This window comes from Sarcophilus harrisii, chromosome 1 (genome assembly GCF_902635505.1).
Source record: "Sarcophilus harrisii chromosome 1, mSarHar1.11, whole genome shotgun sequence".
Classification (NCBI taxonomy): Eukaryota; Metazoa; Chordata; class Mammalia; order Dasyuromorphia; family Dasyuridae; genus Sarcophilus; species Sarcophilus harrisii.
Genome location: NC_045426.1, coordinates 255,977,900 through 256,002,453, shown reverse-complemented (window position 1 = coordinate 256,002,453; position 24,554 = coordinate 255,977,900). Strand labels below are relative to the sequence as shown.

Below are 24,554 nucleotides of genomic sequence, written 5' to 3'. Positions count from 1 at the left end.
AAGACCAATGAATTGTTATTACTACCCTTTTAGAACCAAAGCACAAATTATTCATAAATGAAAAATTCACAAGTCCTAAATATGTCCTGTCCTTCAAAGCAGGAAGATAAAAGTGTTATCTAGAAGGATGTATGGGTAGTTTGGGAAAAGAGGAAACAAAGTCAGTAAAACCCAATGTGGACATAGCTATTTCACCTGGATAATGTAACTTAAAAATTTCTGCCTTTAAATAAAGGCAGAAAAAATACTTAGAACCACACTGATCCAGCTCCAGTGATAAAAATCCAGGATAGCCAGGAAACTGAAAATCAAACTGGGATCCCTTAAGGCCACCACAAGTTCACAATGGAGTAGGCTCAAGCTTTTACATCAATTAAAGATCTATCAGAAACTTCTGGGTGCAAGTCTAGATTTGGAATAAATAGGATGAGAGCTGGTATGAATCTGTAGCCCTTGAGTCAGATAGAAATCATGGAGTAGGGTTAGGTGAAAAGGAGACAAAATGAACATATGCCTGAATATTCTCTATCATGATTTCCAGAAAATGTCAAATTCCATGAAGTAAATCTACTTTTTTAGTTTATTTAAGTGATTATGTGGGTGAATGGGAAACCTATAAACTTCCTTCAGAATTCAATAATTTTATATTAAGAGAAAGAATACACTATGGTTTTCTAAAAAAAAGAAACAAAAAAGGGTGAAAACATTAGCTCTGAATATGCAGAGTTAAAATATAACTATTATGTGGAAAACATGGAACCATGCATCTGAATAAATGAATGTAAAACAGCATTTATTAAAAAGCAGTTATTATGTGCAAAACATAGTGCTACACCTTAGGGATACAAACAAAACAGACAGACAGCTCCTGTCCTCAAGGAGCTCATATTCTGATGGGGAGAGAAAGCACATATAAATTTCAGCTGTTAAGTCAGATGAAAAGGTCCCATGGGCCTTAGAATACAGAAGCACAGCAGATACTAATGGCTCTTCTTTAATGTCATTCTCATGGATAAATCCTATCAGTTCTTAACTATCAGGGACTTTGGTGACAAGAACTCTCCTTCCTGAGTCACAGTTGGTGTGGCTTTGGTTGTGGTTATACTACCCACAGGAATAAAACTGCAAGGTTACATCTCCAAAAAAGGTTTCTAGGATGATGGTTATGAGATAGGGTTGGAAGCTTTGCTATTTCAAAGGCTCTTGGGTCCTGGTCTGAGGGAAAATGGCAGTGAAAGTGGTAGTGATGTATTAATCTGCCTGGCATATATACTTTCTCCTGTTTCTCTCCTACCCTATGAATGGCAATTGACTGGCAGTACACAGAAAAAGCCCCTTATATGTTATTTAGTTTTAAAGAACTGAAAAATTTAGAAAAGTAGGACAGTTCCCAGATCCCCCTCCCCCCCAAGTATTAGCAGTCATGGAATTGTATCAAATGGTTAACTTTGTTTAAATCTCTCTTTTACCTCTCCCCTCCCAGCAGCTATTTCCTCATTGTACTAAGACTCTTAAAAGTTCCCTTTTCAGTCTTAATTCTGGTGAACAACTACACTGTTTCCCAGCCACTGTTCCCAGAATACATCTTGAGGGAGACTGTGAACAGAGGTGGCAAAGAAGTTTTAAAAAGCAGGGAGTAGCTCCAAAGAGAGGTGAAAGGAAAATTATGTCACACTATTTTTAAAAGGCCACTATTCCTGCTGCCCCTCTCCCCTCCCCCATTACACAACCATATTGTGTTTTTTTATTTTCTTAGTTGTTCTGAATTTTATTTGGTGATATAAAGGAGCCAAGCTCTCACTCAGGAGGCAGGAGGACTCTATAGTAGTCTTCATTCTACCTAGCTTCCTAATCTGGGGAAGGTTTTTTTCCTCTCATGAATAAAATGAGAAGACTGGCCTAAATGATGCACGGTCCCTTCTAAACTCTTAAAATTCTATGACTATACTATGTTTCAGTAGCTATGACTTAAACTGGTTAAAATATCTAAATGAGAATTGACAAGACAAAGTTAAGATGGAATAGTACTATACTACTGAAGAAGTCAAGAAAAAATATTCTGTATTTATTAGCTACTGAAAGAAATTTTTATAGGATGATTTTTTAAAAGTATTTTTTGATATTATGGGGAGGGAAGGTGAAGGAAGCAAATGAACAAAACATAACCTTTTTATTTAAAGGAAGCCTTGGTTAAAACTAAGACAAACCAATCCTCAAGTTTAGATGGGTCATAAACAAAAGACAAACGAAAAAGCAATCTTGACTTTTAATTAGAAGAATACAAATAAGAGTTTCAAAGCAAGTTATCCAGTAAGATATTACAACTAGCAGAAGCATAAACTCCAAATACCTGATAAAGAGTTGGATTTATTACATATGTAAAGTAAATGCCAGAAAGGCTCTCATAAAACTTGATGTTTTGGTAATAAAAATGCCAACAAAATACCTCCTGAATTTTGTTTTGTATTTTTTAACTAGGAGCTATCTATGTGACTGTGAACCTTGAAGGCTACATACCACAGCAAGTCCATGCCTGTAAATTCCCTTTGTGTAATTTACTTGATTTAAAACAAAATGAGACCCACGTGGTTTACCATTATTCTCAACTGTGTGCGTGCAAAGCCCCTTCTTTTCTGCTGCCTAGATCTGCACATTTCCAAACGGCTTTTAATGAGCTGCTGTCATAATGTTAAATTGGGATTAGCATTTTACCAAAAGCAAAGAATGTGGCTGCAGATGCTGTGTGTATGTTCCTTCAATCTTCCCCCTAAAGGCAATTCCATTCTTCATACAGCTGTCCAGGTGGGCCTGAGTTTTTTTTTTTTTTTTTTTCTCCCGTTGTTTTTCCCTGACTTTTAAGTGTTCAGCACTTAAAAAAATAAATACAAAAGGCATCAAAACAAGGGATGGACGTGGCATTAAAAAAAAAAATCTAAACCCAAAACAAAAGACTGTAAACTATTTACATCATTTTATGCCTGGATTAATTTCAAATTTTACTAGACCTCTAGCCAGTGTTAAAGTATACAATTTATGATGGAAAAAAAGAAAAAAAAAACAACAACAACAACAAAGAACAGAGGTAGACGTCAGAAGACCCAAAGTAGCAGCACAAATCTAATCTCTTTTGGAAAAGTTCACTTTTTGAAAGGGAGAAAAGGAGAAAAGAAAATGCAGGGATGTGGGAGAAGATAGGAAAGGCCCTCTGGAGAAAGAAGAAGACCTCATTTATTTGTTCCACCATCAACAACCAGACTAGGCTCAAGATGAATTAAAAAGAATTTAGAACATGGTGTTACTTCCTTGACCAAGACAACAAGTATTGGAAATACAACAAAAAGTTGAGGGCTCTCCCTAATTCCAGAGATAGCTCTTTTTTATATAGCCTCTGCTATAGAATTCCAAAATGAGAATAAAAGTCAAAGTAGAGGCTGCCTATGCACTTAAATCTATTCTGATCAAAATGAAAAGTCTTTTCAAATATTAATCTGTTTCCAACATAAACCTACTTCCAAATACATTATCAGGCAGTGTTAATTAGATCTTGGCTAGTCTCTTTAAGCATTCTCAAAAAGAGTATGCCAAAACTCAACAATGAATAAAACCTGAACTTCATTTTTACAATATTGTATTATAGTAATCCCTCAATTATCCAGAATTCAAGATATTTAAGCAACCTCAACTACTTAGGGACAGGAATGATAACCAGAAAAGCAGATACTGTCTTTAAGTGGCCAAAGAGATATTAAAAAGTCATGTATGATATCAAGATCATGTTAAAAAAAAAAAATCTAAAGTCTTCACTCAAACCCTATTTTGTTTTTATTTTTACAAACAATTCTATCAAGTTTGATAATCTATTTACTAAGACCACAACAGATTAGATACTGCAATAAGAAATGGTGAGAGGAACTTTAAAGAGAGATAAACTAACAAAGGGAAGAAGCAAGAAGTGACAGGAAAACTATAAAAAGCAAACCTAAGAACTCAAAAGAAGAAAAACAAAAAACAAAAACAACAAAATAACACCAAATCCAAAATCCAAACATTATTCTGGCCATTTAACACAAAACCCAATCCACAATAAACAATGAGGCTACATTTTATTTTCAATGTATTTATCTCTGCTACCAAAGACATCATACTAATGACTCAACGTAATTAAAAAATGGTTAAACTATGTCAGTTATACTCTATTTAAGAAGACAGAGAAATACATAATACATTTTATAAAGATCTGTATCCAAAAAAGTTAACACTCATAAGGAACAATAGCAAACATGCCAGACTGCCAAAGTGATGAGTTTCTCCCAGTTGCATTGCCCCTCCCCCCCTTTTTTTGATCTTGCAAAGAAGGGATGGCTTACCAGGGAGAGGAAAGGGAGATACTCTGAAATTAATGTGATATAAAAATAAAAAATTATCAATAAAAAAATGACAAACCTTCCCAATTCTCTAGAGAGTCAAACAGCCAAAGTTTTACAAGCTATTGTTTTAAAAGATTCTAGATGTCAACTATGAAAAGAACTAAAAATGGTTAAGTGGCATAAAAACTCCAAATTCTCCAAACCATTAGGGAGAAATCAAAATTTAAACAATTCTGAGGTTTCACCTCATATGACCAAAAAAAGCAATAGGGACAATGAATGTCACAGAGACTGCAGGAAGTAATGCAATATTACTGTTCTATAAAAAATAATGAACAAGATAATTTTAGAAAGACCTGGAAAGATTTGCACAAACTGATGCTGAGCAAATCAAGCAGAACCAGGAATACATTGTACATCATAAAAGCAAATTGTGCAAAAATCAACTATGAAAGACTTGGTTCTTCTCAGTGGGTTAGTGATCCAAGGCAGTCCCAATAAACTTTGAATAGAAAACACCGTCTGCATCCAGAAAATTTTCGGAGATTGAATGTAAATCAACACATACTATATTCACTTCTTTTTTTCTGATTTTTGTTCCCTTCTGTTATGGTTTTACCCTTTTGTTCTGATTTTTCTCTCCCAACATGATTCATAAAGAAATTTATATATTTTAAAAGTTAATACGTATGTATATAGCCAGAAAAAAAAAAAACAATAAAATGAAATGAAGACCAAAAAAATGAGAAAAGTTCAAGGTTTTTCCATGTAAAGGAGTAGTGTAAATACATACACAAAACCTCAAGATAGAAGTCCTGACATACTAATTAAATGTGTTACCTCATACAAGTCACTTCACCATTCCCTCATCTCAACACTCTCACATTGCATTCAATGATCTCTAATTTTTTCTTCTAGTTCTACTATTTCTATGACTGTCTAGGAAATTCCCTTAAAAGGGACAAGCAGAAATATCCTTGCATATATATTAAATTAGTTGACTTAGCAATAGAAAAATGTATACCTAAAAAAAAATTTTTTTTGGTAATGCATAGGTGAAAAATATTTTGGATTTCCCCCTACCTAAATTTTCTCCTCAAAAACTGGGGGGAAAGTTAGTTGTATGTATACTTCTCACAAAATGGGAAGGACCACCAACTAAGTTTATGAAAATATGTAAAAGTTTTTCATGTTCTGTCTCTAAGAAGAAAAGGAATAAAATAATGGCACAATCTGAAGTACAGAACTGAGGAAGGTAATATTCTTTGAAAAAAAATTTTTAGAGAAGTTGTTTAATATGGCTAATATGGAAATATATTTTACATGACTTCACATGTATAACTGATATCAAATTGCTTGCTTTCTCAAGGAGGGTAGAAGAAATGGAGAGAATTTAGAACTCAAAAAGTTTTTTTAAATTACTTAAAATTTTCTCAGATGTAATTGGGAAATATTAAGCAATTAAATAAAATTTAAATTAAAAAAACAAAACAAAACAAAGAAGTTGTTCAGGGAACAGTAATAACTAAGGATCTGAAAGTATCCATAAATGTAAAGATGACCATACTTGATAAAGATGTTTTCTGGATTCATTTGAAGATTGATTCTGAGATTAATCATCAATTTAAGGTCTTTTCAACAATCACTGTCTGAATCAGGGCTCTTTAAATGACAAATCTAATATTTTTCAGAATCTAAAAGTGTTTCTACTCAAAAGCAAAGAAGACAGTAAGGTGGAAGAATTTACTAAGAAAGGAGGAGAATGCTTCCAGTAGTCAGTTCATAATGCTACAAATCTCATCGATTAAGATTCAAAGGCAGAAACCTAAAATGTAAGGCTGCTGCTGCATTTGTCTAAACCACAAAACAAATAGCTTGTGGGGAACTTGATATTGGAAAGGAATTCTAAAATACTGCAGAACACAAAACATCTTCAAATCTTTCATCATAAAACAGTGGTAATTCTGTCAAGCATATATACTTCCTCAAATTTCTTGTCTTCCACAAATTCCATTATCATCTCTAACATTTTAAAGAAATTATAATGTTTGTAAATATAACAAATGAATTTGTTTTAATACAAGTAAACTTTCACTGTTCATAAGTAAATGAAGACAGAAAGAATAAAATATCAAAAGTAGAAAGTGCTGATATAGCTCAGAAAATGAGACTAATTAGGCAATGTCCCAAGTAGCAAAACTCATGTTCAGCAAGCTTTGAGAATTTTTTTACCCTAGTCATTTAATTAAATATTTTTTGAATGAAAGAAGAATTGTATTTGCTTGACACAGGTAAAAACAGTAAGTCCAGGAAAACATAATTTTCTTTTTATTACTGGTTTCTTCTGTTCAAGTTTTTCCTGCCCTTTATTTGGCTGATAAAAATAAATTAGAAATGGAAAATTCCCAATAAGTTCCATTTATAGCCCCAATTCAATTAGTATTTTGTAATTATCTATATAAGCTCTACTTTTAGAGTTAATAGTCAAACATGTTATGTTGTCAAGCTATCCATGTTCATCTTCATGAGTTAATGGTATAGTGAAGAGAAAAAACTTTTATATTTGGAATCAGAAGACTTTGGTTCAATGAAGATGGGTAAGTCACTTAATTTTTCTGGATCTCAGTTTCCTCATCAATAAATGAAATGATTGGATTAAATCAGGGCTTCTTAAACTTTTTTCACTCATGACCCCTTCTTGCCTCAGAAATTTTTATGCGATCCTAGTTATGGAGGAATATAAAATAAGTATACAAATCAAACACTTGCTGATAATAAATCATAATTTCCTATATTCAGTTATGCAACTCTCAAATGGGGTTATGACCCATAGTTTAAGAAGCTTGGACTAGATGACCTTTGAGGTGCCAACCTGCACTAAATCTACAATTAAAGGGCTGTATTTTTCTATGATTAATATAACTTTAAAGCTTAAAAAGGGCCATCTAAAAATTAAACTTCATATTTCAGGTTTTATCTAAAAAAATTTTTAAAAGCTTTCTTATGTCATCCTCTCCTTTAATCACATACAAAGAAAAAAAGATTTCTTCTATGTCTTCCAAATATCCAGAATTTGTACATCTCTTCCTAAAAGGCTGATTAATAATGCCAAATTTCCTCATTTTCTATATAATTATGAAGCAAGATTTATATCCTAATAACTTGGCAAGATATTAAGCCTACAGGAGACAAGCAGTAGAGAGTGGTTAATTACAGTCCACAGATAACAATGAGGTTTTACCAAGAGGTGGGGAATTTGAGAAGACCTCATTTCCCTAGTCTCTTCGTTTTAGTAGTCCAATGTTCTTAATTCTCATTTTTGTTCTCCAGCCTTTTTGGCCCTGATGCAGTAGCTCTGTTTTGGAAGAGTGGAAAAAGTGTGTCTTCAAGCTATAACTGTACTTAAACTAGTATATGGCTAAGCATCAAAAACAGATGCCAACCCTAAAAAGCAACCGTAGAATACACACACACACACACACACACACACACACACACACACACACACACACCCCTACCCAAATTCCTTTTACTTTCTGAAAAAGCAAAAACTGCAGGCAGTACCTGCCTAAGAGGGGAAGCAATATCCACAGCAGACTGATTAAAGCTACACAATTTTTAAAAAATTTAGAGTATTGTGGTGGGCAAGATGCCTTAAATTCATAATGGGTATGCATTGTATTCATCGTTTTCTAACCAAGAATACCAAATATACCAAGTAATGTACCTGAACACCTCCAGCTTCAATTACACTTACCCTATTTAACTAATCAGTAGAGATTCCTCTTTCCCCACTGTCCTTACATATTCTTTTGCCTTTTCCTGTTTGCAGAGGTTTCTAGACAAAAAAACCAACTGAAAACTTCTAAGATTCTATCCTTCCTTCTGTCTATTCTTGGGGATCATCTCTCTTTCTTCTGCCTGTCTTAAATGTGCTGGTGAAATTATTCCCAAGGTGATTCCCTCATGAGACAGAATTCTATTTATAGCTACCAATACTTCATAAGGACTCTTCAAAAAGGGGAAATATACAAGCAAAAGGGCACAAAAATCAGCTTTGTAACTTTAAGAAAGTAGATCACTTCCCTTGTGTCATCCCTGATCCCTTTGGAATCTTAATACTGACTAGCTGCTATGGAAAGACTTTCTAAAATTAAGAGCAAAAAAATTCTGAGGCTATTAATCAACTAACAAATAAGCATGAGGAATCAACTATAGTCAAAAAAAAACATCTTGAAAAATTCTTATACCCGCATCATGACTAATTAATTTGGAGTCTTTTAGAACTTAATTTTTTTCCCCTGTGCAACCAGGTTTACATTTATAATAAAATATCTTATAAGTAAAAATACTGCTCTCTTTTCAACCAAGATTGACTATTATTATTATATATGTTGCTTCCAAAATGACTGAACCAAATAGAGAAAAATTTATCTTTTTTACCATCAATGACTTCTTGGTCTGATACCAAATTATTTTAAAGTCACTGCCAAATAAAATTTTCTAGAAATTAAAATCTGATCATATTCGTTTTCTTGATGCCATATTTCAATAACATATACTATTCATTAGGATGTGTGTGTGTGTGTGTGTGTGTGTGTGAGAGAGAGAGAGAGAGAGAGAGAGAGAGAGAAAAGAGAGTTACTGAAGCTCAAAAAGGAAACTGACTTTGCCTCCATTTAATTCATTCTTTTTAAAAATAACTTCTTAATTCCTAATGATGTACATAAGAAGCTTGGCAAGATATACTAAAGTTTTAAGTTTCAGCAAAAACATCAAAAAAGCAAAAAAGAAATAAAAAAAAGAACAAAGAACACAAAGGAGAGGAAATTTAGATAATACCAACGGTTATCTGGAATCAAGAATTTTAAAACTGTAAGGGGGTCATGGCAAACAACTACTTTAACACTTCTTCCCATAATAACAGATGTGGTTGGTAAGCTAAATAATTTACTAAATATACAGTTACTTGAGATACTGTTAAAAGTGGTATACGTAGAAATGAAGTAGCTAAAGACTCAAATACATTTAATTTTAAAAATTCATTCATAATTTATATAATTTTAAACATCTTACATTAACCAGACAGAAAATAATTTATTCACTCATTCCCACAATATACATATTTTTAAAAACACTTACACATAAGTCAAAAGTATAAAGTCCATCTTACAAATTCCTTCTACAATTCCAAGAATGTATTCAAGTAAGGTGCTTAGGAACTACGTTAGGTAATCATCAACACTACTATAATCAACCACTCCTACCTCCATGTTATAGATGGACAGATAGGAATTAGAAGAAAAGAGCCAAAAAAATTTAATGTAAGAACACCCTTTACTGATCTCAGGATACTTGCCAGGAACAAGCCAGAGCACATCAGGGAGTTATTTTCCAACATTTTCTGCAAATTAAGAAGTTATGGCAATAATTACACAATTATGTTTAATTTCTACTTTGGAATTACATTGAAACTGCAGTTAATACTTCTGTTCAGTTATCTTCACTCTTCCCTATTCCTCATTGGCATAAAGTGGTCTTTGAGAAACAAATTCCAATGCAACTAAGCAAATAGAAAGATTTCCACATGGAACAAAGTGACAGTCCATTTAATAGAACTCCAGGTCCAAATTACAACAATCAACAGACAAGTATTCTTTCTTACACTTCTCAAAAGTTAATTCTCTTCATTCTATATGGAAAAAAGTCTATACATCTCTATATAATATAAAGGATCCTCAGACTCACAAATTCAAGGAAACTATTCCAAGTGAAAATACAATGGTCAGAAATTTTATGAATGTCCTAAATGAGCACTGCCATATGCAAATATCTTTTCTTTTAGGGTTTTTTTCTTTGAAACAGAAAACTCTTTTAAAAAGCATTCCATTCCAGATCACATCCATGTGATAGCTGCCAATAGGCAAGGGGCTTTCTAAATTCTGTAAACATAATAGATTTATTATCATACGCTCTGCAGATAGAAAACCAAGATACAATTTTGGTAAAATTATTAAGAAGTGAGATCATAAATAAAAATAAGTAAACCTGTCCCTGAGTGGCTTTTAGCATGCTACATTTGATGATTCTTGTATCATACTTGAAGGGCATGTTACCAGTGATGATACTATTTAAATATCTCAGTACTGCATAAGCCATCTTACTTCATTCAATGTAAAATTTATCCTCTGATTTGGAACTGATATTGATGAACCATGGATCTGATTTTCTGTCTCAAAGATAAAATGCTATCTTTGGTCAAACAAGGCTAAAACCTCCAAAGATCTGATTTTCTGTCCCAAAGACAAAATGCTATCTTTGGTCAAAAAAGGCTAAAACCTCTTCTAACACCAATTTATGAATTTATTAGTGAGCTAAATAGGATGAAAGAAACTTAGATTATCAATGTACCTAAAGAAGAAAACTGTACAAGATTATATGATGATCAATTCTTGACATGGCTTGTCTTGAAATGACATGTCTTGACAATGACATCATTGACCTGGTTCTTCTCAACAAGGAGATGATTCAGGCCAGTTCCAATGATCTTATGATGGAGAGAGCCATCTACACCCAGAGAGGTGACTGTGGGAACTAAGTGTGGATCACAACATAGCATTTTCACACTTTTTGTTGTTATTGGCTTGAATTTTATTTTCTTTCTCTTTTTTTCCCTTTTTGAGCTGATTTTTCTTGTGCAGCAAGATAACTGTATAACTATATAAGCCTATATTGGATTTATTTTTTAAATTCATTCATAATTTATATAATTTTAAACATCTTACATTAACCAGACAGAAAATAATTTATTCACTCATTCCCACAACATACATATTTTTAAAAACACTTACACATAAGTCAAAAGTATAAAGTCCATCTTACAAATTGCATAGCTTTACCATGTTTAACATATATTGTATTACTTGCCATCTAGGGGAGGGGGTGGCAGGAAGGAGGGGGAAAATAGGAACACAAGGTTTTGCAAGGATCAATGTTGAAAAATGCATATACAGTTTTAAAAATAGAAAGCTTCAATTAAAAAAAAAACAAAAAAGGAAACCGTAGCTAAAACCAAAACCCATCCTGCAAGAGTATAAGACCGGGGCTAATATATGAGTTTCACTATAATGCAATTAGAAATAAATAAATGCAAATTAAGTCCTTCGTTAGAAACTATCCAAAAGAATTTACCTGACAAAGAATGGAAAAACCTTCGTTAAAAAACAATAATGACCCAGATCAACATAATACAAATGTCTATTGCTAACACATCTTTGATACTGTACCACTCTGGAATAGCTTGCTTTGTTCTCAATAAAGAACTAAGCGATTAAATAATGTAATAAACTCGTACTGAATGAAGTACTCAAGTTACTGTCAATCAATCATATCTTGCAAGGGAAACTAGAAGAACTGAAATGTCAAGATGATATGTTCAAGTAGCTACCACTTTCACTTTGTGTATTATAAAAAATAAAGTATTGTTTTATTCCAGAATTTAAAATGAAACTTTGATCAATTATTTATCAGCAAGTATTTAAGTGCCTACTATGTGTTAGGACCTGAGTGGGCTCTAGAGCCCAGCTTCTTAAACTGTGGGTCACACCTCTATGGGGTCTCATTTCTAAATATGGGGTCAGAATATTATCATTTATTGTCAACAAATGTTTGATTTGTGTACCTATTTTATATACTTATATACCCAGAGTCATAAAAATTTCTTGGGGAAAAAAGGAATCACAAGTGGAAAAAGTTTAAGAAGCCTTTCTGTAAAGGACTCTACTCACAAGGAGCTTAAATTCTGATGCAGGAGATAACACGCAGAAAGATATATAGCACAAATATATAAAAAGTACTTAAATGCAAGGCAGTTTGGATGGAATTGCACTAATAATTTGGGAGTGGGGAAAGATAGACGAATAGGAAATCAGGAAAGGCTTCACAGAGAAAATGAACTAGGTCGGTTCAGACCTAGGCAGAAAGATTAATTAGAAGGCTATTGCAATAATCTAGGTGAGAAGTGACGAGGACCTTAATTATGGTGGTGGATGTATGAATGGAGAGAAGGGATCATATTCAAGAGATCATGAAGGTAGAAACATCACAATTTGGTAACATATTAGTAATATATGTGGGAGGAAGGAGAGTAAGGAACCTAGAATAATACTAAAAGTTACACAACTGAGAGGCTAGAATAATGGTGGTTTCAACAGAAATAGGGAAGAACAGAGAGCTTGGGAGAAAAGATAAGTGAGTTCAATTTTGGACATACTGAGTTTAAGATATCTCTATGATGTTCAGTTTCAATTGTCCAATAGGAAATAGGTGACACAAAAAAGAAATTCAAGAAAGACTGAAACTAAATATAAACAGAGATAAGAGATGGAGATATAAAGAGAGTGACAAAAACAATGATAAAAGATATATATAGTTATCAGCCTGGTATAACAGTTAAACCCATGAGAGCTGATGAAGTTACCAAATGAAACAGTGAAGAATAAGAAAAGAAGGAAAGGGCCTGGGATACAGTCTTGGGAAATACCCAGTTAGGGGGTATAATATGAATGGATGATAAGTCAGCAAAGGAACCTGAGAGCCATCTCACAGGCAAGAGGAGACCCAAGAAAGAGTAGTATCTTAAAAACCTAAAGAAGGAAAAGTATCTAGGAGGAAAGATTCTTAAAATCTAAGTTCTCATTCATTAGATTAGGGCTTAGAAATTAGAAAGGGCTTCTAATTAAACATAACTGTCTAGAATGAGTTCAAGCAAAAATAAGCAATATGGATCAGTGGGCAACTCCAAAGAAAATATTACTTGCACTCTGAGATACAACCATACAACACATCCCCTTTCTTTGGCTTCATCTTACCCAAAGAAAAAAGTTGGTGGAGCTAATGGTGGACAAAGTAGACTACCACACCCACTTCAGGCAAACTCATCCAGAGCTCCAACCCATTCTTAGGTAATACAAACCAACAAGGATGCCATTTATTATTAATTCAATCTGTGACAAGATGATTCAGGAGTTTAGAGGGGCAGGAAATGAAACAGACAATGAAAACTAGAACAAGCTGTTGTGATGATTCACTATGCCCATCCAAAGATACATTAAGCTTTCTGCAATGAGGGGCCAAGTCCACAACTTGCTGTGGCTAGTAAACTGGGTCTGGATGCTGTAGGGCCAACCCTGAAGAAGTGAGGGGGAGGAAGGCAGGTGAAAGATCACCCGTACTTGAAAATTGTTTTCCAAAGTGAGAAAGTTAGTGGACACAAGGAAAAAATTCTTTTACACTTCAATCCTATCTAACTAGGTTTGGTCAGAGAAGCAGAATTAAAGTTGGCAACAAGAAAAATCTAGAGTTCACAATTAAGTTTTGCTTTTTTTTTTAGATGACATTCTTATGAAGTCTAAATCTAGACCAATTCACAAGGGGCGTGCATGAACAAATAAAGAACAAACCAAATTTATTTTTCAAAGGAAAGATCAATTCAGTAGAGTGTAGCAAAACTCTTAAAGGAAGTTAGGAGAGCTGAATAAAAACTTTAAAAATGAAATAAATAAAGCTAAGTTATGTATAAGAAAACAAATCACAAAAAAAAAAAAGAAAATGCTTGAAGGATATAAACAAAAGAGAAAACAAAAGTTTTCTAAATAAGATATTTTAAGATAAAAATTAAATAAATCAAAATGTTGACTAATAAAATGGAAAATATTTTTTGAGTGAAATCTCTTACACCAGAGACAATTCTTATCCCAAAGGAAGTGGTACATGCCCATCAGTTGAGTCATGGAAAAACAGACTAGTTCTAACACAATACTGCAGAGCACACCATGAGAATAATCCTGCCTTTGCCCTAGGAGACAGACAAGAAGGAAGACTTATAGTAACAGGTCTTTCCTCACACTAATTTTGATAATTCTCTGAATTCTCAAGGGGAAGTACTAGAAAAGAACTGCACTAAGTTACACAAAACAAAATCCATTTTTTCCTTTTCATATAATTCCTATTGTATAACACAAGCCTGGAGGAGAAGATAAAATGTTGAATATTTATTCAACACTGAATGGTCATTAGTGATGTTTTAGGTACCATAAACCACATCTCCATCTACTGGAGAAATTTAGGAAAAGCAAGTTAAAAACCTGTTTACATAAATGTAAGAAAGAGGGTCAGGTTCTGAAATGCTGATTTTTCTTCTACTTAAGCTTGATTAAGTCCTTTGATGTTATTAAGTCATCGATGTTTAAGTGACATAATAGTTTAAAGACATTAAGTTAGCTGAAAATCATCCTTGCAGCCACAATTTTAAGTACACAAAGTCTGATCCAGTCTTCTAAAGTGCAATGATATTCATGAGGAAATAAGTAGTCCAAAGGTAGAAAGTATAAGGAATCACAAATCTCTGCTTTTAAGGCAATAAGGTAAGACAGTCATATGCATCTTAAAAGGGAACAGATAATTTGTGAACCGACAAAAAAAAAGCTTCAACAAGCTGAGTTTATATGACCTAAGTATCAAGTGGACAAAATAAATGCATAGGCACAAAGCATGGAAAAGTGGATCACACTAGTTAGGTTAGCACATAATTATATCAGAAGTTGAAAAGGATGAAGGTGTATATATTTCTCAGGGATAAGCTGCAATAATTGGCAATCAATAATCAATAACTTTTATTGTTATAATTGCTTTACATTTACAAAGCACTTTCTATATTATCTTTTTCAATTTATTAAGTTTCAAACTGTCTCCTCTCCCCATCCCAAATTAAAGAAGGCCACCATCACTCATCCCTTCTCCCCTATACACTCCCCTAAATTCCTACTATGCATACTTCTATTTGTGAGTTCTCTGGAAGTAGATAGCATCTTCCCTCATAGGCCCTTTGTAGTTGATTTGAATATTTATAATACTCAGAATAACTTAGTTGTTCACAATTATTCTTCAAAAAAAATTGTATTCAACATTCCCTTGGTTCTGTTCATTTCATTCTTCATTATTTCTTGCAAGTTTTTCCATATTTTTTTCTAAAACCAACCTGCTTATCATTTCTTGTATCACAAGAGTATTCCATTTTTTAAAACTTAATTTTATTCTCATATTTTCTACATATTATTTTATGCAATGCTAACAAATCCTATGAAGTAGGTAGTACCTCAATTATACATAAAGAAACCAAGGCTTAGAGCGCTTAAATGAATTTATCCAATGTCATACCACTAATACTAGAAGCAAGGAACATAAACTTCAAACTCCAAATCCATTGCTCTTTCCATTAAACCAAATTGTTATACGGGCCAATTAGTTCAGTTATTAATCTAAATCACAAAGTCCTTTATTTCAGTCAAATCCCTGACAAATGTCTAAGCCATGAAAGATACCAAGCCATTCTTCTTCCATAGCCAAGTCTTCATGACACTGGCATGGGAAAAAGAGTAATCATTACACAGTCTTCTCCCTCTACTATCAACTCCAATTCCTGAGGTGTGTACTTTCTTTTTTTTAACAAAAGGGATACAGAATAGTAGTACCCAGTGGATGAGTATATAATTTTCAACATGTGCAGGGAAAGAGAGCATGGCACATTAAACAGAGGGTTAGTCTTGCAGTCAGAAATACCCAAGTTCAAGCCCTGCAATCTAACATGGGTGATAAAAGTATACAAAAAATTTGAGTTACCAAGATGTATCAATTGAGAGAGTTTCTACACCAGGAATTTGCAAATGAAATCACAAGTTTGGACCCTTTCCACTTCCTACCCCACTTTATTCAATCTTCCCACCTCTTCCATTCCCCAATTTCCCCTCTCCCCAAAAAAGGATCTTCATTTACCTTAGCTAGTTTAGTTTGTAAAAATTTGAAAAAAAAAAAAAAAAAAAAAAGGAGAATGTCTAGCTCATGTCTTAAGGTTTAGTTTTTCTTCTCCCTTTATGTAAGTAAGGGCATTTCCCTTTATCTTCCTAAAAAAAGGATTGTGGAGAAACATTTGCACTGCTGAAGGAATCTCTATTCTAGGAGTTGCTTATACGAATCACAAATCTGAAATTGAAAAAGGAAAAAGCCAGCTGCTTTAGCCACACAAAGCACTCTCTACTTGCTTGTCTGGGAAGATTGGGCTCAATGATTTCCCTCACCCTCTACTTCCCATACCACAAGCTTTGCCCTGCACTGTCACAATTTCTAGCCAGCTTGTTTCAGAGTACCTGAGATCTCTACAGACTCTATAAGTCCTCTGCATGACTGAAGGTCAACTTTCTGGCAACATCCACATTCTCAAGATGGAGAATAATAGATACTAATATACACTAATTAAGGCAATTAGGTAGGTAAACGGAGTGACTGAACATCATAAATTCCCCTGCAAGTTGTACCACTAACCCCAGCAAATTCTAGGAACAGAAAATGGTCAGAGAGGGTTTGGGACTTATATTAGCATAAATTCCCCCAGGTTTTTCTGCCAGCCAACAGGGCAACTGTTATTCATAACAATCCACACTGGTCTAATATGGATCAAGAACCAATTGAAATGGCTACTTCCTAGTAATATGCTAGGACATTTAGGTAGGCCCTTTTTAAAAAAATAAATTTTTATTCACATAGTTTTATATCACCTATATTTACGACTAGTATCTTTCTCTATCATTTCCCAGAAAACCATTCTTTATAATAAAAGATTCTTAAAAGAGGAAGAAAAATACCAAAAGCTACTCAAATTTAAAAAAAAAAAAAAAAAGGGTTTAAAGGGAAAGGGACCTGTATGTGCAAGAATGTTTGTGGCAGCCCTCTTTGTAGTGGCCAAAAACTGGAAACTGAGTGGATGCCCATCATTTGGAGAATGGCTGAATAAATTGTGGCATATGAATATTATGGAATATTATTGTTCAGTAAGAAATGACCAGCAGGAGGATTTCAGAAAGGCCTGGAGAGACTTACATGAACTAATGCTGAGTGAAATGAGCAGGACCAGAAGATCATTATATACTTCAACAACAATACTATATGATGATCAATTCTGATGGACGTGGCCATCTTCAACAATGAGATGAACCAAATCAGTTCCAATAGAGCAGAAATGAACTGAACCATCTACACCCAGGAAAAGAACTCTGGGAAATGAGTATGAACCACTACATAGAATTCCCAATTCCTCTATTTTTGTCCGCCTGCATTTTTGATTTCCTTCACAGGCTAACTGTACACTATTTCAAAGTCCAACTCTTTTAGTACAGCAAAATAACTGTTTGGACATGTATACATATATTGTATTTAACTTATACTTTAACATATTTAACATGTATTGGTGAACCTGCCACCTGGGGGAGGGCATGGAGGGAAGGAGGGGAAAAGTTGGAACAAAAGGATTTGCAACTGTCAATGCTGAAAAATTACCCATGCATATATCTTGTAAGTAAAAAGCTATTAAAAAAAAAAAAGGCAACATAACAAAGAAAATTAATGGTATGCAGACTTTCATACCCATAGTTCCCTCACTCTGCAAAGAAGCCTGATGGAGGTATCTTCTCGTATTTCTTCTCTGAAATCAAATATCATTATATTTTCACAGTATTCAGGGGTTTTTTTATCTATTCTGAACTTAGCCACAAAATAAAATGGATATTTCCAAGTACATAATAGCAGAGAAAAAGGAGACTGCACAAAAGGCTGCATTTTTCTATTATGTACAGATTGCTTATCATTTTAAGATATAAGTTCAACCTGTAGCTTTCAAAACTGCCCTGCTTTTCAGTGTTTCTTTCTGATCTTCCTTCAGTTTTCTTCTGAATTTAAAAAAGATATTTTAATAAGCCTTTTTTTCTTCTCACTCCATCCAGTTGTTTTCTTATAATTCTTTCTATTTACATTGTTTTAGTCACAATGTTTGTGTTGTTTTTTTTTTTTAATTTTGATACCTTGCATTTCCATTGTCTAATTTCTCCTCATAGACTCCAACCCCTTGAGAATCTTCTTACATAATAAAGGTCATTTTTTAAAGAAAAAAAAGGGGGAGAAAAGAAAAATAAACAATCATCAAAATCAATATATAGTAAAAAAAAAAAAAAAAAAAAAAAAAAAACTGAAAATATATGCAGTATTCCACACCCATGGGACTCCCACCTCTGCAAAAGAGTTGGGGGGAGGGGGATAGGGAGGGATGTTGAAGAGGAAGAGTTCTCTTATCTCTTCTTTAAGGCACACCCGTTTGCTCTATATAATTTTGTAGCATTTGCTATCTATGGTTTTGTGGTGGTTGTTCTTTCCATTTATATTGCTGCAGTCATTGTGTATATTGCTTATAAGGTCCATAAAGATTGTATATAATAGTTTTCCAGGCTGTGCTTACTTAATTTTGCATCAGTTCATACAAGTCCTTCCTATGCTCACTGATGCAATAAACATGGGTTTTCAAAAATCTTAGTGTAGTTTAAAACTTTTGGAACATGCTGTATTTTGATGTGCACAGGTCATATGTCCAGCAGTAGAATCTCTGAGATGAAGGACAGGAACATTTCTGTAATTTTTTTTTTACATAATTTCAAATTGTACAATTTCTTTGACTGTTGGCTTAGATTTTCTTTTCTGTATCTAAAGTTGCTCTGTATCAAGACACCTAACAAATTCTAAAATTGACAAAGCAGCAGTCCATTTTTTTAATATGATAGTTCCTTACTTAAGAACAGAAAAATGGGCTAAGAATGCTCTAAACCTAATTTCTAAAATTGTAGATAAGAAATTGGACTTTCAGCCCCAATATAAGAAGCCTCCTTATAACAAAATCAAAAAAATACTAATAAATGGAAATTCTATTTGCAACCAAGTGGAGCTGGAAAAGCTTTGAATAATTCCTATGAGACTAAAGATGAGAAGGACTCATCTCCCAAGTAGATTGGGGGGGAAAAAATCAACTTTCATACTATATTCTCTTTCATTTCAGGTACCCTAAAAATAAACCTTCACCTTCTTTCATGCCCCTAGATGTAAAAGGATTGAGAAGAGTTGAGACAGAAAAGAGCACTAGGAAAACACAAATAAAGCTATTCATAAAAATCAATAGTGAATGTTTTTTTACTACATACAAATTTGAGCTTAGTAATTATAAAAACTATTAGTTATTTCTTCTTTTAGTGAACTTCTAACATTTAACAGTATAGAATTCTAAAATTACATTAAATTAACCAAGACTTTCCAATGGATTCAATGATAAAACAAACAAAACTGAAGGGGCCATATATAAGATTGTATATAACAGTAGCCTTGGTTGCCCTTCAGATCATTTTTAGAGCAACTGAGACAACCATGCACTCTTTCTAGTCTTTATGGTGTTATTGTCATCAGAAAAGTAAAGAACTGCATGAGAAAGGGATTATACTAAGATAGAAAATCCACAGCAGTATCTTTGTGGAGACATCAATAGTTTCCAAATTAATGATGGATGTACCAGTAAAAGACTTTTTAAGTCTTTTAAAACTATCTTAAAACCAAAAAAAAAAAAAAAAAAAAAAAATTAAAAAAAATTTTTAAAAAACCTTTAAAAACTATCTTAAGATATTTCAACTGCTTCAATCTTTTAAAAAAAATCTGCTTAAAATAAAATCCTTCTTGTGCATCATTTTCCTTGAATTAGACATCGTTATAAGGAAACCAAATTTCTACTCCTGCTGAGTATTGACTGCTCAAGTTCCTCAAATCAAAATTTTTTAAGATAACAAAATCATGGAGGTAGCCTCTCTGTTATAACAGAGTGATTAGAACTTCTGGATGAAAGTGAACAGCAGATACAAATACATTCTTAAAAAAAAAAAACCTTATCTTTTAATAAAGTAGTATTCTCAAGTAAAAAGTTAAACGAGGAAAAGGAAAACCAGATCTAGATCCAATTGAAAGCAGGACTGTTTTACATTTACTGATTTCCCCAAAATTTTCAAGAGACAAGCAACTGTTCCTTAAGTCTCAATAATTCATCTGGGAAGAGACACTTAAAATAACTAAATCAACATGGTTTTTCTACATAGAGAGAAGCAAGGCCGTCTCCAAGACACGTCAAATATTGATATTGCAGAGACCCATGAAAGACAATAAAAGACAAACCTAACAGATAAAGAGATTAGACTTCTCCCTCTCCACTAGAATAGTCCCCAAACACAGAAGGCTGAAGTTTGTTTTTGTTTTGTTTTTAAAAGCAATTCGCACTGGGGCAACAAGTTTGCTAGATTTGTGATTTTTAAGGTAAGAGAATATCTAATACATTAAAGAATGAATAAAATTCAAATACATTAAAATGTAGATTATTTCTTCAAATTAAATAGTTCTTTTTTCTGTTGAATTTTTGGAATAAGTAACATGAAGAATCAGAATGCCAAAAATTAGTATTTCATTTGACATTTACAGAATATTAACATAACATAGACTTCTCACAGCAAGAACTTCAGAAAAATTCTCCTATCAATGTAGTGCTTAATCATGACTTCAGAATACTGATGGTAAAGCACCTTTCCAACCTCTCTGCAGAAAGATAATAAATAAATAAGTATGGACAAAGTCAGACAGTTTCAAATATGGTCAATATGTTAATTATTGTGTTTGATTTGACTTATTTGTAACAAGGGAGTATTCTATTCCCAAGAAGAAGTCATTGTGAAATGACAGTGGCCTTCAGGTGATAACACATCATGTAAGAATGAGTGTTTCCCCCCTTCCCTTCTTCCTCCTCTAAAGTGATAATGGGCATCAGGCCTAGGAAAGTAACCCTCCAATTCTCCCCACTCATAGTCACAGACATGTTCAGCCAGATCTTCAACCCAAGCATTTGAGTGTGATTATGAGAGCCAGGGATTCTGTAGCAGCTCTACACATCTTGAGTTTGACTCAATCCTGATGTCACCTGGAACACAAAGAATAACCCAGAACCTTGGAACAATTTTGAATCTCACTAATCAGTATAAATTCTACTAGGTTAATATAGATTACAGCCAACTGAAGAAAGAAGACCCAGAATTCTAAATGAAAATTATCCTTTTAAAAGTTGTCCATGCTTTCCAAAAGCCATCCATATAAACTAAACCATTCAATCATGAAATGTTGGGTTTTCTTTCACGTTGCACTAAATCATGTGGGGTTTAACAGATGAATAAATGTGACGCTTGGGGGAAAAAAAAGAAAGAAAATGACAGTATTGTTAAAAAATAAAAAATTTAAAAAGCAACAATAAAACACTAAAACACACAATAGTACACTAAAGTACAGAAGTTTTGAAGGGTGGGTGGAGATGGAGAAGAGAGAATACGAAGCATATTGCAAAATCAAAACTCAAGAAGACTTTTAAACTGTTAGTTCCCACCAACACAACTGCTGTTTTTCAAAGAAGCCTGAGAATTAGGAACTGCACAGGGAACATAAGAAAGAATTCCAGACAAATTAAAAGGAGAAGAGAGGTGAATATCTTCATTTGTACAAATATATTACCACTCCACCTCTCCATCACTTTCAGTTATTTAGAACACAGTCTAGAACCCAAAAGAAAGCAAAACAAGTGTATGAGCTTATATAGTTCATGAGTCTCACAGGTCTTTTACCTTTCATAAATTATTTACTTTTATTTTATATATAATTCTTATCTTGTATTTGATCCTACAGCACATCAGTCCTCAATACTTCAGTATATCTGTGATCTCATTAATATGGCTACTTGTGGAGAGAGTAACTACAGAATGCAGACATTTTCTCATCTTATTAAATTTTTGTTTATGTAATAACATAAATCCTCCACATAAAGTCCACCCAAGGTGCTAAGGGCTTTTCTCTCCAGTCCTGCATATCAGACCCAGCACAAAGGCTATCCATTATTCACCATTGATACAAGCCCAACTCATCTCTTCCAATTATGTGTGTATATCTATAACACCTACACACAGACACACAGAAACACATAACCCTCAGAAGATATTTTTTATGCTGCTTCCTGGGCATAATTCTTTATTAATATTCTGACACTTTAGTATCCATTGCCCTGTGAGTGATCCAAGATCTTAATTTTTTTGGAGATTATAACGTCCATAATTATCACTAAAAAATATTGGTGCTAAAAAGATAAGATTTTTCTATTTGAATTGTTCTAATGCTATGCAATTTATAAAATACATTACAGCTTTATTCAATTTGGGGTCCTATTTATTACACACATGCAATATCTGTTCAAGATAAATATGCTAATAGACCAACTTGCTAATAGACCAACTCAATAGGGTTGTACACTCAACAGTACAACACAGTCTGGAGAATAGGCACTGTTTATCCACTTGTTTTTCCTGTGTGGATTTTCAGGCTGAATCTCATTTAGGAGGTCCTGCAATGTTCTAGGTTGCAATCAACAATATCCTTCATCAAAAAAAAAAAAAAAAAAAAAATCTGAAGAGTCTCATCTTCTAAAGGGAATCCCTCTCTCATCTGGACTGGATACTGAACACCTTCCATGTAGCAAACACTTTGGGGAACAGCCACCTCCCTGCTTTATTTTTCAATCAATAGTAATAATCAGAGAATCAAACATAATTATTTCTGCTGTTACATATATCAAGGAATTTGTATGATCTTTATTTAAAAAGTTTTATTGGTACCTTTTGCTTTGCCATTAGTCATTTCTAAATATACCCTTCTCTTCCCCCACCTCCCCATCACTTCAAATCTTCCCTAGTTAGAAAAATAATTAAATGAAAACAATTGATGATGCCTGAATCTAAGGGTGACTGCAGTTCTCAAATTCTATGATCTGGGGCCTCATCACTTTTTTACCTAGACTACTCTAAGAGCTTCCCGGCTAGTCTCCCTTCCAGTTTTTCCTTTCTCCAATTCAGCTATCATATAAGTTACAAAATAATCTTGGTGATACACAAGTTTGACCATGTTACTTGTTTGCTTGATAACCTTTAGTAGTTCCTTCTTGCTTGTAGGATAAAATACAAATTCTATAGTCTAGCATTTAAGGCCTTCCATAAACAGATTCCAACCTCCTTTTTGTAGATTAATTTCATATTGTGACCTGCATATCTAATTCATCAATATATCTTGCAATTTCTTTCCCCACAATGTTTCTCAAAAACATTCTGTCTCTCCCCACTCCACTCACAGCTGCATCTCTAGTTCAAGCCCTCATTATCTTTCACCTTTAAAATATCCTTTTAACTAATCTCCCTGTCTTATGACTCTCTACACTCCAATCCATTCTCCACTCAATTGCCAAAGTGATTTCCCACATCTCTTCCATGTTCAATAAACTCCAGTGGCTATTAGCTCTAAGATAAAATAAAACCTTCCATCTGGCATTTAAAATTGGCTCCTTCCTATCTTTCCAATCTGCTGACATATTACTCTTCTCCATATACTCTAACAGTGTGACCAACCTACATTCTGTTCCTCACATGACATCCTAACTGCTACTCCATGCTTTCCACTGGCCATCTCATGCCTGAAATACTCTCCCTCCTATTTGACACCTCTTTGGATCCTTCACTTTTCAGTCAGTTCAAGTGCTGCCTCCTACAGCCTTGCCTAGTTCCTTAGTTGCTAATGCCTTTCCCTATAAGGCTACCTTATATTTACTCTGTATGTATCTAGTATGTACCAATTAATTTATATGGTGTCTCTTCCATTAAGCTTCTTGAGTGCAAGAACTGTTTTTGCATCCCCTGGGTTTAGCACAATGGTTGGCATATAGTAGGCATTTAATAAACACTTTTTTTGGTCAGGCATGGTGAACACACCTGCAGTCTCTGCTACTGGGAAGGCTGAGGCTGGTGGATTGCCTGACTTCAGGAATTCTGAGTTGCAGGAGGACTAAAGCTGGAATCATTATGAAGAGCCTCTGGAAGTAGTGGACCCTCAGGCTGCCTGAGAAACAAACCATTGCAGGTTGAAAAAAACAAAGGATATTAAAGCTTCCACACAGATCAGTACTGAGATTGGTTCTGTGAGTGGTCACACTATTTCAAGCCTGGGCTAGATAGGCAAACTCAGTCTCCCAAAAAAAATAGCATTTTGAGTGACTACTTGATTGTGCATCCATAGTCATCCACCCCTCTTCCAAGCTATGTTTTGTTATCTGTTCTCTGGGACCAAGACTGGGACTAAAAAGTATTTAGTATACTTTTTACTTAAAATATTGCATCTAGTCATTACCATACAGTACTATAGATA

General features: G+C 33.8%; 1 protein-coding gene across 6 annotated transcripts in view; it reads right to left on the bottom strand.

The window, feature by feature from the left end:
* The window catches only part of FBXL18 (F-box and leucine rich repeat protein 18), a 74,410-nt gene that overhangs the window by 13,378 nt on the left and 36,478 nt on the right, over positions 1–24,554 (bottom strand). Inside the window, exon 5 of one of the 6 annotated variants that reach the window (XM_031940742.1) lies at positions 24,122–24,248. The exons of 4 other annotated variants lie outside the window; for them this stretch is intronic. In XM_031940742.1, coding sequence (XP_031796602.1) covers positions 24,170–24,248 — 79 coding nt within the window. In that variant the 3' untranslated portion in view covers positions 24,122–24,169. Of the gene's footprint in view, positions 1–24,121; positions 24,249–24,554 lie in introns of those variants that run through there. One more of the 6 variants, XM_031940745.1, reaches the window with a different exon arrangement.